Source organism: Passer domesticus, chromosome 13 (genome assembly GCF_036417665.1).
Source record: "Passer domesticus isolate bPasDom1 chromosome 13, bPasDom1.hap1, whole genome shotgun sequence".
In the NCBI taxonomy this organism is placed as follows: domain Eukaryota; kingdom Metazoa; phylum Chordata; class Aves; order Passeriformes; family Passeridae; genus Passer; species Passer domesticus.
In genome coordinates, this window is record NC_087486.1 from 19796094 (window position 1) to 19810990 (window position 14897).

Genomic DNA, 14897 nt, shown 5'->3' on the forward strand with positions numbered 1-14897 from the left:
ACTGGAATATCAAACCGTGAAGCTGTGGACTCTCTCCTAGAACTGCAAACAAAAAAGACAGGTTAGGATTATACCGATGAGCCTGACGTGACTGGATGGCTCTCATCACTTTGTCCAAAGCATTTTGAGCTTCTTTGTTGAATTCTCGCGGTGAGTTTAAGGCTGTGTCTCCTCTTAACGAATCTGCCAGAGGAGCCAAGTCCTGATTTGAAAGGCCTAGTAGTGGACGAAGCCAGTTCAGAGTCCCTACGAGCTGCTGCACTTCATTCAATGTCTTTGGATTTGTCCTTAGCTGGAGTGGCTGCGGGGTTACCGTTTGTTCTGTCATCCTGTATCCTAAATATTTCCAGGGAGGAAGTGTCTGTATTTTTTCCTTTGCTACAGCGAGTCCTGCTTTCTCCTCTGCTGAGATGACCTGATCTGTTGTCTCTTGCATTGATGCTTGGTCCTTTGCTGCTACTAAGATATCATCCATGTAATGTAATATGAGAGAATTGGGATATTGTGCACGAACTGAGGAAAGTATTTTTGCAACATACCACTGGCATATACTCGGGGAATTTTTCATTCCTTCTGGTAGAGAAAGCCAATGATATCTTTTCAAGGGTGCTTGCTGATTTATGGATGGGATGGAAAATGCAAATCTTGGTGCATCATCTGGATGCAAAGGAATATTGAAAAAACAGTCTTTTAGATCAATAACAGATAACTTCCAATCTTTTGGAATCATAACAGGAGAGGGTAAACCTGGTTATAAAGAACCCATTTCTTGAATCACTTCATTAACTTTTCTGAGATCCTGCAACAGCCTCCACTTCCCACTGTTTGGCTTTTTGAAACTGGAGTGTTCCAGGGACTAGTAGTTGGAGTTAAGTGACCTTTGTTTAACTCTTCCTGTACCAACTGCTCTAGAGCAGCAAGTTTCTCTTTGGGTAAGGGCCACTGGCTGACCCAGATGGGTGTATTAGATGTCCATGTCAGTTTTAAAGTGTTATGTCCATTAACAGCTTTTGTTAAAATCCAGTTTCTAACCTCAGACCCCATTGCGACAAAATGTCCCGACACCAAAGAACAATATCAGCTCCTACAATGAATGGTCTTGTGGTGGCAACACGACCTTCAGGCCCCTCAAATGTGACTGCGTGCGAGCTTCAAAAGCTCTCACAGTGACCACCAATAGCTGCCAGCTGATGCAGCGCAGGCACCATGGCCCAGTCCTGTGGCCATTCCGATGTCAGAGTGCCGTCTGCTCCGGGATCTGTCAGGCCAGTGAGGGTGATGGCTGCCCGAGGTGCTGCAGCACACAGGTGAGCTGAGGCCGCCCACGGCTGATGTGCCTGGTCCAGGCCATGACAGCTGTGCTGTTCTGGGACTCTGGTAGGAGGAAAGCTTGTGCTATGGTCAGTCCTTTGGGTAAAAAACATGGAGGGTCTGGACACAAAGCTAACGCTGTAATTTCCTGTGAACAGGTGACAGATTGCACAGCTGGAATGACATAAAAACCTTCTGCATGGGATCTGCTCACTCCCACTATAAGGAACTGATGTGGTTGTGGTTCAGGCCCCAGCTGTCCTGTGGGCACTGTGTGAGCAATGGCATTGGTTAGCACCACTGGCTGGGCTGGGGACAGCTCCAGTCGGGTACCTGGGGACATTGTGGTCGGAAGTCCTGCACAGACGTGCTGCAGTTCTGACCTTGGTGGCCTGTGGTGCTCTCTGCCTCTGGAGCAGGGTTCCTGTGTCATGGCAGCCACTGCCCCGTGCCTGGCTGCATGTTTCCCAGCAGATGGCATGGACAGCCCTGTGCTGGGTGACAGCTGTTAGCATTGGGACAGAAACCTCTGCATCCACTGTTTCTGGGCAGTGGCCTTCTGCGGGCCCTAGGACATCCCCTTTGAAATTACCTCTCTGGCCACACGAATGGCACGTGTCCCTTGGAGTCTGTTGGTTTTCAATTGCACCTTTGAATGCTATTAGAGCCTCTGCTAGGGCTTGTGTTTGCATTTCTGCTGCTTTTTCCTGCTGCTTTGGGGTGTTTTCCTGAGCTGTTGTGATGGCACTGGCCAGCACCTCTGCCTGCATGGCTGCTGCATGCTCAGGGGTGCCCAGGCAGTTCAAGCATCCACGAGATGTGTCAGGCTGGGCTCAGAATCCTGTGGCAATGCACCTAATACTTTTTTGCAGCTCGGGTTTGCATTAGAAATTGCAAGCCATTTTAATAACTCTTGTCTGGCTCGGTCTATTGGAATTTGCTTTTCTAATGCTATTTTCAAACGGTCCAAAAACTTAATATAAGACTCATCTATTCTGTGTTTTATTTCAGTGAAATCTAGTTCTGGTTTGTTGCCATCAGGAACCTGTAACAAAGCTGTTTCTGCTGCTTCTTTGATATCCTGTAATACTTGTTTATTGAGAGTTCAGGCTTGTGTTTCAGGATCTGTATGAGCTCCTCCACCTGAGAGCTGATCTATAGTCAAATTTGCAGTGGCTGGAGTTCCTGCATAACCTCTTAAAGGGTCGTTTAACAAACGTTTCCATGCCAGTTCCCACAGAGAAAATTCTGTTGGGGACAGCAGGGATGTACAAAGCTGCTTTAAATCGTGTGGAGTAAATACATTTGCTGTAAAGGTGGCTTGTGAAAGACTTCTAAAATATGCAGAATCTCTACCATACAAACAAGAGGCTTTGCAAATCTCTTTTAACTCAGCAAAATTGATCTGCTGCCAGCTCCCTCTCGGTGCAGGACCTGCTGTGTACCTCACAGGAAAAACTTTCAACTTTGATGCAATTTCCCACTCTCCTTCCTGAACTGCATCCTTTCTTATCCTCCGCCAGGTATCTGTAACTGCTTGTGTGTTAAACTCTTCCTTAGATTATTTGGAATAACATTGTGGAGCATAAGAATAATTTATTTTTTGTTCCAGTAAGTTGTCAGACATGGGTGCCGCCATCTTGGACAGGATCACTTCCGGGGCTCACATCCGGTTCCCACGCTCGGCAGGGAGGGGGCGTGCCCTCCCGGGCTGTGGGCGGGGAGCAGGGGTGGGGACACTCCCTGGGCTCCGCCCACAAAAGGGGCGTGTCCCTGCTCTGATGGGCAGGCGCTCAGGGAGGAGCCACCCAGGGACTCCTGGGAGCCCGAGGAGGATGGCGAGCCACGCCCACAAAGGGCGGAGCTGGGCCCGGGGCCATCATGGCGTCTGCCATGTGCTCCACTGTTCTCAGAGTGGACACAATCGGCTCGGCTTTTTTCGATTTTACTGCCAAAATTCACCAATTTTGAGCGCCAAAGCGAGGTTTTGAGAGGAAATACAGAGGACTTAGGTATAGCAGGGATTGTGAAAGATGTGGTTTGCAGAGGAGCCTGGCCAGGGCTGGTCTGCTCCCCTCTCTCCCAGGACGGGGGTGGGGAAGGTGGGGTGGGCAGGGGGCGGCTGGCCTGGCCACCTCCCGGCCGCTCCTCCGGGGTTTCTGGTTCTCGACTGGGATAAGGGAAGGCTTCTGGGTCCCCTCAGAACTCCTCTTTCTCCTCTCCTCCTGGTCCTGCTGTTGCTGCCTGCATTCTGCCCTGTCCCTGATCTTTGCTTGCTTGTGTGCATTCTTTGCTTGCTTTGCACTTTCCATTGTTACAAATTTTAACACTGTCCTGAATATTGGACGCAGCTTTAAGTTGGACTTCTTATTCTTTTCCATGTTGTATAATTTCTGTCCAACCGAATCCCAGAAGTCTTGATCGAGTTTCTGAGACATGTCTGAGTTTGGGAACTCTGTTAAGACCCATTTTACAAGCTTTTTAAGCTGTTTCTTGTCAAACTGAATATCTTGAATTTCTAACTTATAATTGAAATATGAAAAAAAATCCTGCTCAGCTAAAGACAACCGATTTCCCATGGTGGCACTCACCAGAGTTTTCCAGTTGTCCTTCTTGGTATGAAATTCCTTCCAGGTCGTGGGTCACAACAATGACAAATCAGCTGAGCTGAGCGGCAGAGTCCTCTGAGGCTGCGGTGCTGCTCCAGTCCCGTCTCCGATTACAGCCTCATCTTCAGCAGTATGAGGCTTTGATTCGAGATTCCCTCTCAATCTCAAATGCTTTCTTCTGGGTTTTCTATTTTAAAGGGACAAAAAACTCAGGTGCAGGCCTCCTCCCCCAAAAACGCAAATACCAAGGAAAAATATCCTATTTTGATTGAGGTAATCAAAAAATCCCTAGACCATCTTCCTCAATAGGCGAAATACTGTCTGGGCGCCACGTGCTGGGTTCTTTTTTCTGGGGCCAGGTGTTATAAACCTTCAAAAAGGGAACCCAGCACACCCAAGGATAGCTCAGCTATTACCTTTGGAGGCAAATAATGAGCAGGATGGCTTCTGCTGCAGTGTTAGAAACAAAAAGGTTTAATAAAAGGCAAAATAACAAACAGAAAAATCCGATCCAGGTACAGCAGTCTGCTACTGGTATAAACACCTTCACAAAAGCCCTTTGGTTCTTTTGTCCTCCCCTTTTCTACCTGATGGGTCAGGCGGGACTTTTTGGCTACTATCCAATTAGGTGACCCAGAGTTTTTAGTGAAGCCTCTGGGGTCTTATGAGGTGGCTTTTCACCTAATTGTCGAGGGAAACTTCTGGGCTTCCTTCCTTTTTTGGGGGACAAAGGCTAGCTTTGCCACTCTGTCATTAGCGGGGCACTCTCCTACACCTCCCCACTGGGGAGCAGCTCCATCTGATCCAGCTGTCTCTCTTCCTTTCTCCAGAAATTAAAGGAGAGCCTGTGCAGAAGGAAACATTTCCCAGAGGAAGCAGTGGTTCCGTGCCAGCCTCTGCTGCAGGAAGGGAGGCAATGCCAGGCACAGGCACAGGAGGTAATTGCTGTGCCTCTGGGCCTGGCCCCTGCTGAGGCTTCAGCTGCCCTCTCTGCTGCTTGGCAGTCCTGGCACGCAGCAGGACCTGGCCCCCTCACAGGGTTCAGTTCCCTAGAGAAGGGGATCCCAGCACACCATGGAACACTTCCCATCTGTCCTCCTTTCTAGATTGGGATCATGACTTGCATCATTTGGAAACGCTGGTAAACCATGGTTTAAGGATCTTGGAGCTTGGTGAAGGTAGGTTGTCAGCAACCCTTTCCTAACAGAGTAATCACTGTCCAAGTGTAATCATTGTCCAGAGGAATATTCCTCTGTTATTTCCCTTAAGATCCTCTGAAGTTTGATGGATTCTGCAAATCCTGGCCTCAAAGTTTCTACTACTGTGCCCAACAGTGATCACGCAGGATCACTGTCAGTGGGAGAAGGGTGCATTTAGCTTTCAGCCTTCCTCCCATGTGCAATGCCAGTGTGTCCTTCCATGTGCTCTGTGCAGCCAGGGAGAAGAGCAGAGAGGGAAGGGGCTGGGCCCAGGGCCGTGCCCTGGGACTGAGCTTTTCGCAGCTCCTTTGCCGGTCCCAGGGAGCCTGAGCTGCTCCTGCTGCCACTGCCAAGCCCTGGCCCTGCCCGGGGCTGGCTTTAGAGCTGCTGGCAGCTCCAGGGAGTCCTTTCTGCCCCGACTGCCCTGCAAGGGGCTCATTCCATCCCAGTGTGGGGCCACTGCAGGCACGAGGGCCCCCTGCCCCTGCTCCAGAGTGGAAGGCAGAGCTGAGGGAGTGCCTTGGAGGGCAGCAAACACCCAGGTGCACCCACTGCCACTTGGGCCTGAAGGAGAACCTTCAGCATGGTCACAGGAGCTGTTCTGTCCTGCCTTTCTTTGCAGCTGAACTTGATGAAGATGATGCTGTTGATGAAGATGATCTGGATTCCCAACCCATACCCATTACTGAGCCTCTGGGAGATGCTGAGGATAGGTAAAGACTTTCCTCCCTGGGAGAGCTGCCAGCTCAGAGCCCAAAGCTGGGCCAGGGAGGCATCGCTGCAGGTGCCAGCACAGAACCATGCACGTGTGTGCCCTCACCCTGCACCATCCCCTCACCGCTCCTGCGGCTCAGTGGTGCCTGTGCAGATCAGCAGAGATGGCAGAAGCTTCTGTGGCTGTTGTGTTACAGGTGTGTCTGCAGGGAGTTCTTCTCCTGCTCCTTTGCTGATCCCTACACAGAAGCCTGGCTCCCATGGCAGGGGTGAGTAGTGTGTCCGTGCTGACCCCACAGGCTGAGCACTGGTTTTGTGGGACCCATTCCTGGGAAATGGAACTATTTCTCTTAAGGTCCCCTGAGAATGGAGAACAAACCTAGAGGAGACACTAAGTCCCTGGAGGCATCCAAACACATGGAGAAGATGCCGAGTGATCTGGAGAGACGCTGTGGTGGGTGCATTTCCCTCATGCTTCCCCTGGTACTCAGCAGCCAGGGGCTTTGGCTGCACATCTGGACACGCCGTGCCCGGCACAGCAGGAAGGGATCCATGGCAGCCTCGCTGCCCCGCTGCTGCTTTCACGCCCTGCAGGGCTGTTTCCCAGCCTGGCCTGGCTGCATCTTCTTCCCAGCCCCTGCAGGAAGGCATTGGGCATCAGCTGACAGGCGGCCCAAGCTGCACCATGTGCCTGAGATCCCCTGAAATTTCATAGTCTCCAGGATGATCACTAAGGGTGGGTGTTATGATGAAGATGGGCCCTGGTCTACCCAGAAAATTGTGTGGATTCCTGATCCTTAACCATGACTTTCACAAGTACTGGCTGCTGAAGATGCCAGGGCCCAGTGAGGAACAGCCCCACCTGATCCAGCTGCCCCTCTTCCTTTCTCCAGAAGTGGATGGAGAGGCAGGGCAGAAGGAAGAATTTCCCAGAAGAAGCAGTGGCTCCATGCTAGCCTGTGCTGTAGGACTGGAGGCCATGCCAGGCACAGGCACAGGAGGTAATTGCTGTGCCTCTGGGCCTGAGCCCTGCTGAGGCTTGAGCTGCCCTCTCTGCTGCTTGGCAGTGCGGGCACAGCCTGGACTAGAGCGGCACAGCTCAGGGGAATTATCCCGAGCAGGCTCAGGGCACTCGGGTACTGAGCAGTCCTGCTGAGGTCCCTCCATGGGAGACATGTCCTGAAACCTGGCAGCGACTGCACGGGGTGCCCACGGTGGGGAAAGGACAGAGGGGGAGAACAAGGCTCCAGTGTGTCCTGAGAGGACCTGGCTGTTTGCCCTTGGGATCTGGGAGCTGTCCCAGCAGAAGAAAGGCAGGAGGGACAGAGGGAGGGAGGGATGGATAGCTGTGGCACTGCCTGCTGCAGTTTGCCCCCGTGTTTTAGGGAGGATTTCTTCTGTGTGTGAGGGAGAGTGCCGCAGGGCCCTGTGCTGCTCGAGCCACCCCTCCCAGGGATGTTGCTGAGGGCAGGGAAGGAGTGTGGAGAGTGACCAGGAGCCAGCCCAGAGCTCCCCAGGCCCCTGAGCAGCTTTGGCCATGTCCATTCCCATATGGCTCCCATGGCCTTACCCGACCCCCTTGCTGTGCCCAGTTCCCTGTGGCATTAGGGGATCCCAGCACACCCTGGAAAGTGTTCTCGTTCGTGCTCCGTTCTAGATGAGGTTGCTGGGAAGGCTTCTCCATTAGCTTGGATGAATAAAGTTTTGAAGCCCTTGGAGCCTCCTGCAGGTATGTTCTCAGTGTGCCACCAAGGAAGAATTGTAGACAAGTGGGCAGGAACCAGGTGACAGAAGCTGCTGTGGCTGTTGTGTTACAGATGTGTCTACAGGGAGGACTTCTCCAGCTCCTAACTTGGATGCTGCACTCAAGCCCAGCTCCCATCACAGGGGTGAGTAGTGTGTCCCTGCTGACCCCACAGGCTGAGCCCTGCTTTTGTGGGGTCCATTCCTGGGAAATGGAAATATTTTTCTCTAAGGTACTCCAACAGGGAAAATCCAAGATACAACAGATAAGATATCCCTGGAACCATCTAAACAGATGAGGCAAGAGCTGAAGGAACTCCTGCAGACAAGACAAGGTGGGTGCATTTCCCTCATGCTTCCCCTGGATCTCAGCAGCCGGGGGCTTTGGCTGCACATCTGGACACGCCGTGCCCGGCACAGCGGGAAGGGATCCATGGCAGCCTCGCTGCCCCGCTGCTGCTTTCACGCCCTGCAGGGCTGTTTCCCAGCCTGGCCTGGCGGCAGCTTCTGCCCAGCCTCTGTAGGAAGTTATTTGGCATCAGCTGACAGGCAGCCCAAACTGTAACACACCCTGAGATCCCCCACAATATCCAGCCCTGCAGATTAGGGAAAGGGTGGCTGTTTGGAGGTGGAAGTGCTCACATCATGCCACCATAACCTGGCCATTTTCCTGCTCCATAAATTTCACAAATATTACCTCTGATGCCACCACCCAATTGGGAACAGCTTCATCTGATACAGGTGTCTCCCTTCCTTTGTCAAGAGATGGACATATTGCTTCAGTGGAAGTTGGCATTTCTTGAAGGAAGCACTCCATCTTCGGTGCCAGCCTCTGCTACAGGAAGCAAGGCGATGCCAGACACGGACACAGGCACAGCAGGTAATTGCTGTGCCGGGCTCAGCCCTGGCCGGGGCTGTGTGGCAGCAGCTCTTCCCCCAGGGCCTGCCCTTGCCCGGCCCAGCAGCAGCCAAAGCTGGAGGCGCCTCGGCTTCCTGGCCTCTGGAGCTCGTTCAGAGCCCCGGGGAAACGGGACTAGTGCAGCAACATCCCTCGCGCTGCAGCTGCTGCGGAGCTGGCCCTGAGTGCCCAGAGGCCCAAGGCACAGGAGCAGCCCCGAGCGGGAGCCCTGCCGCCAGTCCAGGGCCAGAGCCAGCCCTGGCTCCCGACTGGGCAGGGGCTGCGCTGGGTCCTGACAGGGCCTGAGCCTGTCTCCTGGGGCTGGGGCAGCTGTCACAGGGCAGGGAGGGCCAGGGGTGGCAGTGGCTGCTCAGGGATGGCTTTGGCCCGTGTCCCTGGCAGCAGCCACTGCCCAAGCAGCTGCGCTGCCCCCGGGCTCTCCTCCCGGCCTGCTGGGCTTTGTTGGCTGGCACAGCCTGTGCCAAGGGCCGGCAAGGTGCCTGCAGGCCCCAGCTCTGGGGGAAACAGAGACCGTCCTGCCCGTATCCACTGTGCTGCCAGCTCAGCAGTGCAGCACAGGACGAGATCACGCTCCCCATCGCTCCCACAGATGCAGCCGGCACCACAAGACCTGTTCCCAATGCCCAGGATGGCCTCGGAAGGGGTTTCTGTCATGGAGCAGGCTGCTGGCCAAGGTTAATGGCAGGCCTGCTTCTTTCGGAGATTATCATTATTTTATGCTGTGTCCGAATTTGGAGTTACTGGACGAGAAAATGGTGTTTTCTTCACCTTTCCCAGGAATAGGTTCTTATGAAAACCTTATGCAGAGAGGAAACATTCCCAGAGAGCCTGGGGTCGAGTTGTTGTCAGTCCATGGTTCTCCAAATAACTCTGCTGAGGGTTCTGCTGCTGCCGAGTTCATTCGTTGGCCTCTCAATTGCTGGGCCTTGTCCTGGGGCCCTGCTGGGGCTGCAGCCAGTGCTGGCTCCCACTGAGGCTGCCTGGCCAAGAGCAGCCCCAGGGGCACGGGGCAGAGGCAGAGCAAGGTGGGGAGGAGAAAGAGCAGGGCCGAGGTTGCCCTTGAAAGGCAGAGGCGCTCTGGGGCTCGCTCCTGGCCAGGGACCCTGCCCAGAGCCGTGCCCTGCTGGCCGGGGCCTTGAGGGGCAGCTGTCCAGCTGGGCCCAGCTGTGCCAGCAGCTCCAGCCGTGCTGGGGAGCCTTGCCAGCTCTGGGCCCTGCTGTGCACGAGGGTCCCTGTGTGCCACTGGCAGCTGGGGCCTCAGCCACCTCCTCTCTCCACAGGAGCGTCTCTGCAGCTTCACAAAACCGGCCAAAGAGTTCCATCAGGGAGACCTGTACCTGTACCTGCGCCTCTCATCAGCCATCCCCAAGCCATGTCCAACATCCCTGCCACAGCTGCATTATTAGCTTGTTGCTAGGGTCATATTGCCACCATCCTGAACAGGAGCCTCTGTCCCCAAAGGTGCTGGCCCTGGTGTCTTTTGCAGTGAGCAAGGGAGTCGGGGAAGCCATGACAAACATTAGCAATGTCCGTTGCTTTTACTGTGCCCAACTTGGACATTTCCAGAAAGACTGTCCTCACATTCCTGTTGGGCAATTTATTAACTATGTTCCACCTCCTAGGCCTCCTCCTTTCCAACAGCCCTATCGGCCCACATACAACTTTCAGCAGCAATATTATCAGCCGATCCAGGGAAACGCTTGATGGAGCGCGGGGCCACGCCGCGCGACAACAGCAAATTACCGGCCTTGCCTGCAAAGCCCGCCTCAGCTGCCAGCCATCCAGGAGTCCCCACCCCAACAGGCTCCTCACAGAGGACCACAGTCATGAGGACGGACTCCGATTGTTCTGCAGAACCCGGAACATTCCCCAAAGCCTCCGACAAGTGTTAGTAAGTTGTGTCCATCTGCTTTTCCCCGACGAAGATCTAGTTTGAGTTCCAGCTGGGTACCTGGAGCCCCCTTTCCACGATCAACCAACTACAGTCCTGCTGTTTGGGGACAGTGAACACACTCCAGATCAGATAAGTATATTACCAGAAATTGTGACTGTAAATCCAGGCAATGAAATTACTGTGGCAGTTGTTTGTTACAATCCACCATTTACACTGTTCAAATTCTCACCTTTTGCACAAATGTTAATTTTAACCGGCCAGGATTCAGAGGTTGACCCTGATTCAAATTTTGATGTGTTTGCATGTCACTAGAATTGTAAAGACAAACCCCTGATTGATTCTTGTATTTCCAAACATGGGAAATCCATTGAACTTCATCTCATGGCTGACACAGGAGAAGACGTTACTATCCTCCACAGAGCAAAGTGGCCCCGCGACTGGGCGCTGGTGTCCCCTTGTGGCACAATATCCGGTGTTGATGGAGCTGTCAATTCCATGAGAAGTCCTCATCTGGTAAGCGTAGAGGGGCCTTCGGGAAATTCCAGCAACCATTTAACTTAGTGACTGATTCATCTTATGTTGCCGGGATAGCTGATTGAGCAGAGCATGCTCTGCTCAAAGACGTGCAAAACAAACAGCTGTTTTCCTTGCTTTCAGAATTCATCTGGCTCATCTCTCATCGAGAGCAACCCTATTATATTCTACATGTAAGATCCCACACTGACATGCCTGGCTTCCTTACTGAAGGGAACCAGGGGGCAGATGCATTGGCAATGACAGTCACCACCACAATTACTTCACCAACTTTACCTGACATTTTTAAACAAGCACAATTGAGCCACATGTTTTACAACCAAAATGCGCCAGTCCTGGCACGTCAGTTGAAATTGTCACAAGAACAAGCCCGTGCCATTGTAGCCACATGTCCAAATTGCCAATCCCATGCCCTTCCAACAGTAACAACAGGTGTCAATCCTAGGGGACTGAATGCTCTTGACCTGTGGCAGTCAGACATTACTCATTACCCACCTTTTGGGAAATTAAAATATATTCACGTATCTATAGATACGTGTTCTGGCGCAATCTTTGCATCTCTGCATGCAGGAGAGAAAGCCAAAGATGTCACCAAGCACTTTTACAGGGCCTTTGCCTAGGAGTTCCAAAAGAGATTAAGACAGATAATGGACCAAGTTACACCTCCAAACCATTTCAAAATTTCTCTCAGCTTGGGGAAATCCCCATCACACCGGCATTCCTCGCAACCCTGAGGGACAATCAATAATAGAACGCACACACAAAGAAATTAAGAAACTACTAGATTTACAAAAAGATTCTGCCCTTTTAATGCCACCTCAAGAGAGACTCTGCAAAGCGCTATATGTGCTCAGTTTTCTAAACTGCCATTCAAAAGAGCCAAAGCCTCCAATCCTTTGGCATTTGCATAACAACACATTTGCCCATCTCAAAGAACGCCCACCTGTGCTCATCAGAGACCCTGAGTCCCACCAAATTAAAGGTCCTTTTCCACTAATAACCTGGGGCCGAGGGTACATGTGTGTTTCAACAGAAACAGGGCCGAAGTGGATTCCAGGCCATTTTGTCAAACCCTAACAGGATGCAGATCAGCCTGCCGACCCGCCCAGGAAAAGCCAAGATGCATCTGATCAGCCAGATGCAGTCGCTGGGAAGCGTCGGAAGAAGAAGACCAGAATTCCCAACATTGTAGCATGAACTCTCATCACAAAAAAATATTTTCCCCTGTCATACCTTGCTGCAGAGCCCCTCCTTTCCTCCCCAACTATCCCTATCCCTTTTCCCACATACCTTTCCCCCAAACCATCCCACTTGTGCCCACACATCTCTTTCCTGCTTGTGTCAAACTGTTATTAGAAAAGGGGGAGGGTGAGGAGAGTGACTGAAAAGAGTGTACAGAAATTTAATGTTGTATGTTTCTCTTGCTATTTGCTACAGCAAAATCACCCTGGAAGGCCACCCTGGAAAGAATGAAATTCAAACGAGTGCTTTTCACTGCAATCCCCATTCTACTCCATCCGTGGACAGCAGAAGGGTGGATGGTGCAACAACTGACAGAAGATGTATGGCTGACTCTGGCGAAAACTCTGAAACAAGATAAGATCTGCTTGTCAATGGGCAGCGTGGACAGTCCTCTATCTATGTGCCTGGTGGGAATGCCTCTGTCACAAAAAGATTATCCATATGCGGGGAAGAAACGAAATCCGGTTGATACCTGGGACACCTGGACAAAGATTTTACCACATGCCACACAAGAGCCTCTGGAGTTAGATCTCTTGGGCTCTGCTCCAGCTACATACTGTGTTAGGCTTTTCTATCTACAGAACACACCCATTTGGCATGATTCTGCAGTCTCAGGCACAGTAACTCAGAAAAATGTAACACCTAATAGCAGAAAGTATAATTCAGCCACATGGTGCAACTATACCTCTAGCACACCGATTCCAGTGATGTTCCCAGAGTGTCAACGAGAGGCGTGTTTCTTATCTGTGGCGACAGAGTGTGGGCAGGGATCCCATCAAAGATCAAAGGAGGTCCCTGCAGCCTTGAAGAGCTGACTGTCCTCACCCCAAACACATCACAAATTATAAATTGGCAGAAGCAAGAAGGATTGGCACGCAAAAAGAGATCTTACAGTCAATTCGACCCAAATTGCGATGACAAAATTTACGATTGGAGCGAATCCAAAAGAGTCTCTGCATCCATTTTTCTACCTTGGTACGCAGCTGCAAAGGCTCTCGGTGAAATTTCCCACCTGGGGTGTTGGCCCAGCAGCAGCCAAAGCTGGAGGCACCTCGGCTTCCAGGCCTCTGGGTCTTGTTCAGAGCCCCAGGGAAACGGGACTGGTGCAGCAACGTCCCTCGCGCTGCAGCTGCTGCGGAGCTGGCCCTGAGTGCCCAGAGGCCCAAGGCACAGGAGCAGCCCCAAGCGGGAGCCCTGCCGCCAGCCCAGGGCCAGAGCCAGCCCTAGCACACAATGGAAACAGTTCTCATCTTGGTTTGCTTCCAGACAGGGATGCTGGGAAGGATTCTCCATTAGCCTGGCGCTCTGAAGTTGTGAAGCCCTCCGAGCATTCTGCAGGTATGTTCTCACTGTCCCACCAAGGCGTAATGTTTGGCTGTCTGGTAAGAAGCAGGTGACAGAAGCTTCTGTGGCTGTTGTGTTACAGATGTTTCTGCAGGGGCGACTTCACCAACTCCTACCTTGGATGCTGCACAAAAGCCCAACTCCCATGGCAGGGGTGAGTAGTGTGTCCCGGCTGACCCCACAGGCTGAGCCCTGCTTTTGTGGTGTCCATTCCTGGGAAATAGAACTACTTTTTCTTAATGTCCTCCGACAGGAGAGACCAAAGACATGACAGGCATGAAATTCCACGACCCATTAGAAGTCATGTGGCAAATGATGAAGGAAGTGCTGCAGGGAGGACAAGGTGGGTGCATTTGCCTCATGCTTCCCCTGGCACACAGGAGCCGGGGGCTTTGGCTGCACATCTGGACATGGCGTGCCCAGCACAGCAGGAAGGGATCCATGGCAGCCTCGCTGCCCCGCTGCTGCTTTCACGCCCTGCAGGGCTGTTTCCCAGCCTGGCCTGGCTGCAGCTTCTGTCCAGCCTCTGCAGGAAGGCATTTGGCATCAGCTGACAGGCAACCCCAATTGGACTACGGGCCATGCCCACCTTCAGATCCCCTGCCATTTCCCGTGTTCAGGCAAATCAGATGTTGGGGCTGTTTGGGGAAGGAACCAGCCTTGGGTTGTCCCAAAATCCTGGGTGTTTTCAGATCCTTATGCATTCCTTTGACAAGTGAGGCTTCCTAAAGTTGTCACATTCCCCATTCCCAGTCAGGAATGTTTCCATCTTATCCAGCTGTCTCTTTTCCATTCTCCAGAAATGAAAGGAAAGCCTGTACGGAAGGAAGCATTTCCCGGAGGAAGCACTGGCTCCATGCCAGCCTCTGCTGCAGGAAGGGAGGCCATGCCAGGCACAGGCATAGGAGGTAATTGCTGTGCCTCTGGGCCTGAACCCTGCTGAGGCTTGAGCTGCCCTCTCTACTGCTTGGCAGTGCGGGCACAGCCTGGACTAGAGCGGCACAGCCCAGGGGAATTATCCCAAGCAGGCTCAGGGCACTCGGGTACTGAGCAGTCCTGCTGGGGTCCCTCCATGGGAGACATGTCCTGAAACCTGGCAGCGACTGCACGGGGTGCCCACAGTGGGGAAAGGACAGAGGGGGAGAGCAAGGCTCCAGTGTGTCCTGAGAGGGCCTGGCTGTTTGCCCTTGGGCTGTGGGAGGTGTCGCCGAAGAAGGAGGGCAGGAGGTACAGAGGGAGGGTGGCAGAGATAACTGTGGCACTGCCTGCTGCAGTTTCCCCCGTGCTTTACGGAGTATTTCCTCCGTGTCTGAGGGAGAGAACCACAGCAGCTGCACTGCTCCAGCTACCCCTCCCAGGGATGTTGCTGAGAGCAGGGAAAGAGTGTG

At 52.7% G+C, this 14897-nt stretch overlaps 1 protein-coding gene across 1 annotated transcript; it reads left to right on the top strand.

The window, feature by feature from the left end:
• The first annotated feature begins 7494 nt into the window (after positions 1–7494).
• On the top strand, positions 7495–14879 carry LOC135280391 (uncharacterized). Its single transcript, XM_064388232.1, has 9 exons — positions 7495–7562; positions 7651–7722; positions 7810–7911; positions 8340–8456; positions 13432–13503; positions 13592–13663; positions 13763–13852; positions 14310–14408; positions 14824–14879. Exons 1-9 carry the CDS (start codon positions 7526–7528, stop codon positions 14877–14879), a joined length of 717 nt encoding a protein of 238 aa, XP_064244302.1. The 5' UTR covers positions 7495–7525.
• Positions 14880–14897: the final 18 nt, after the last annotated feature.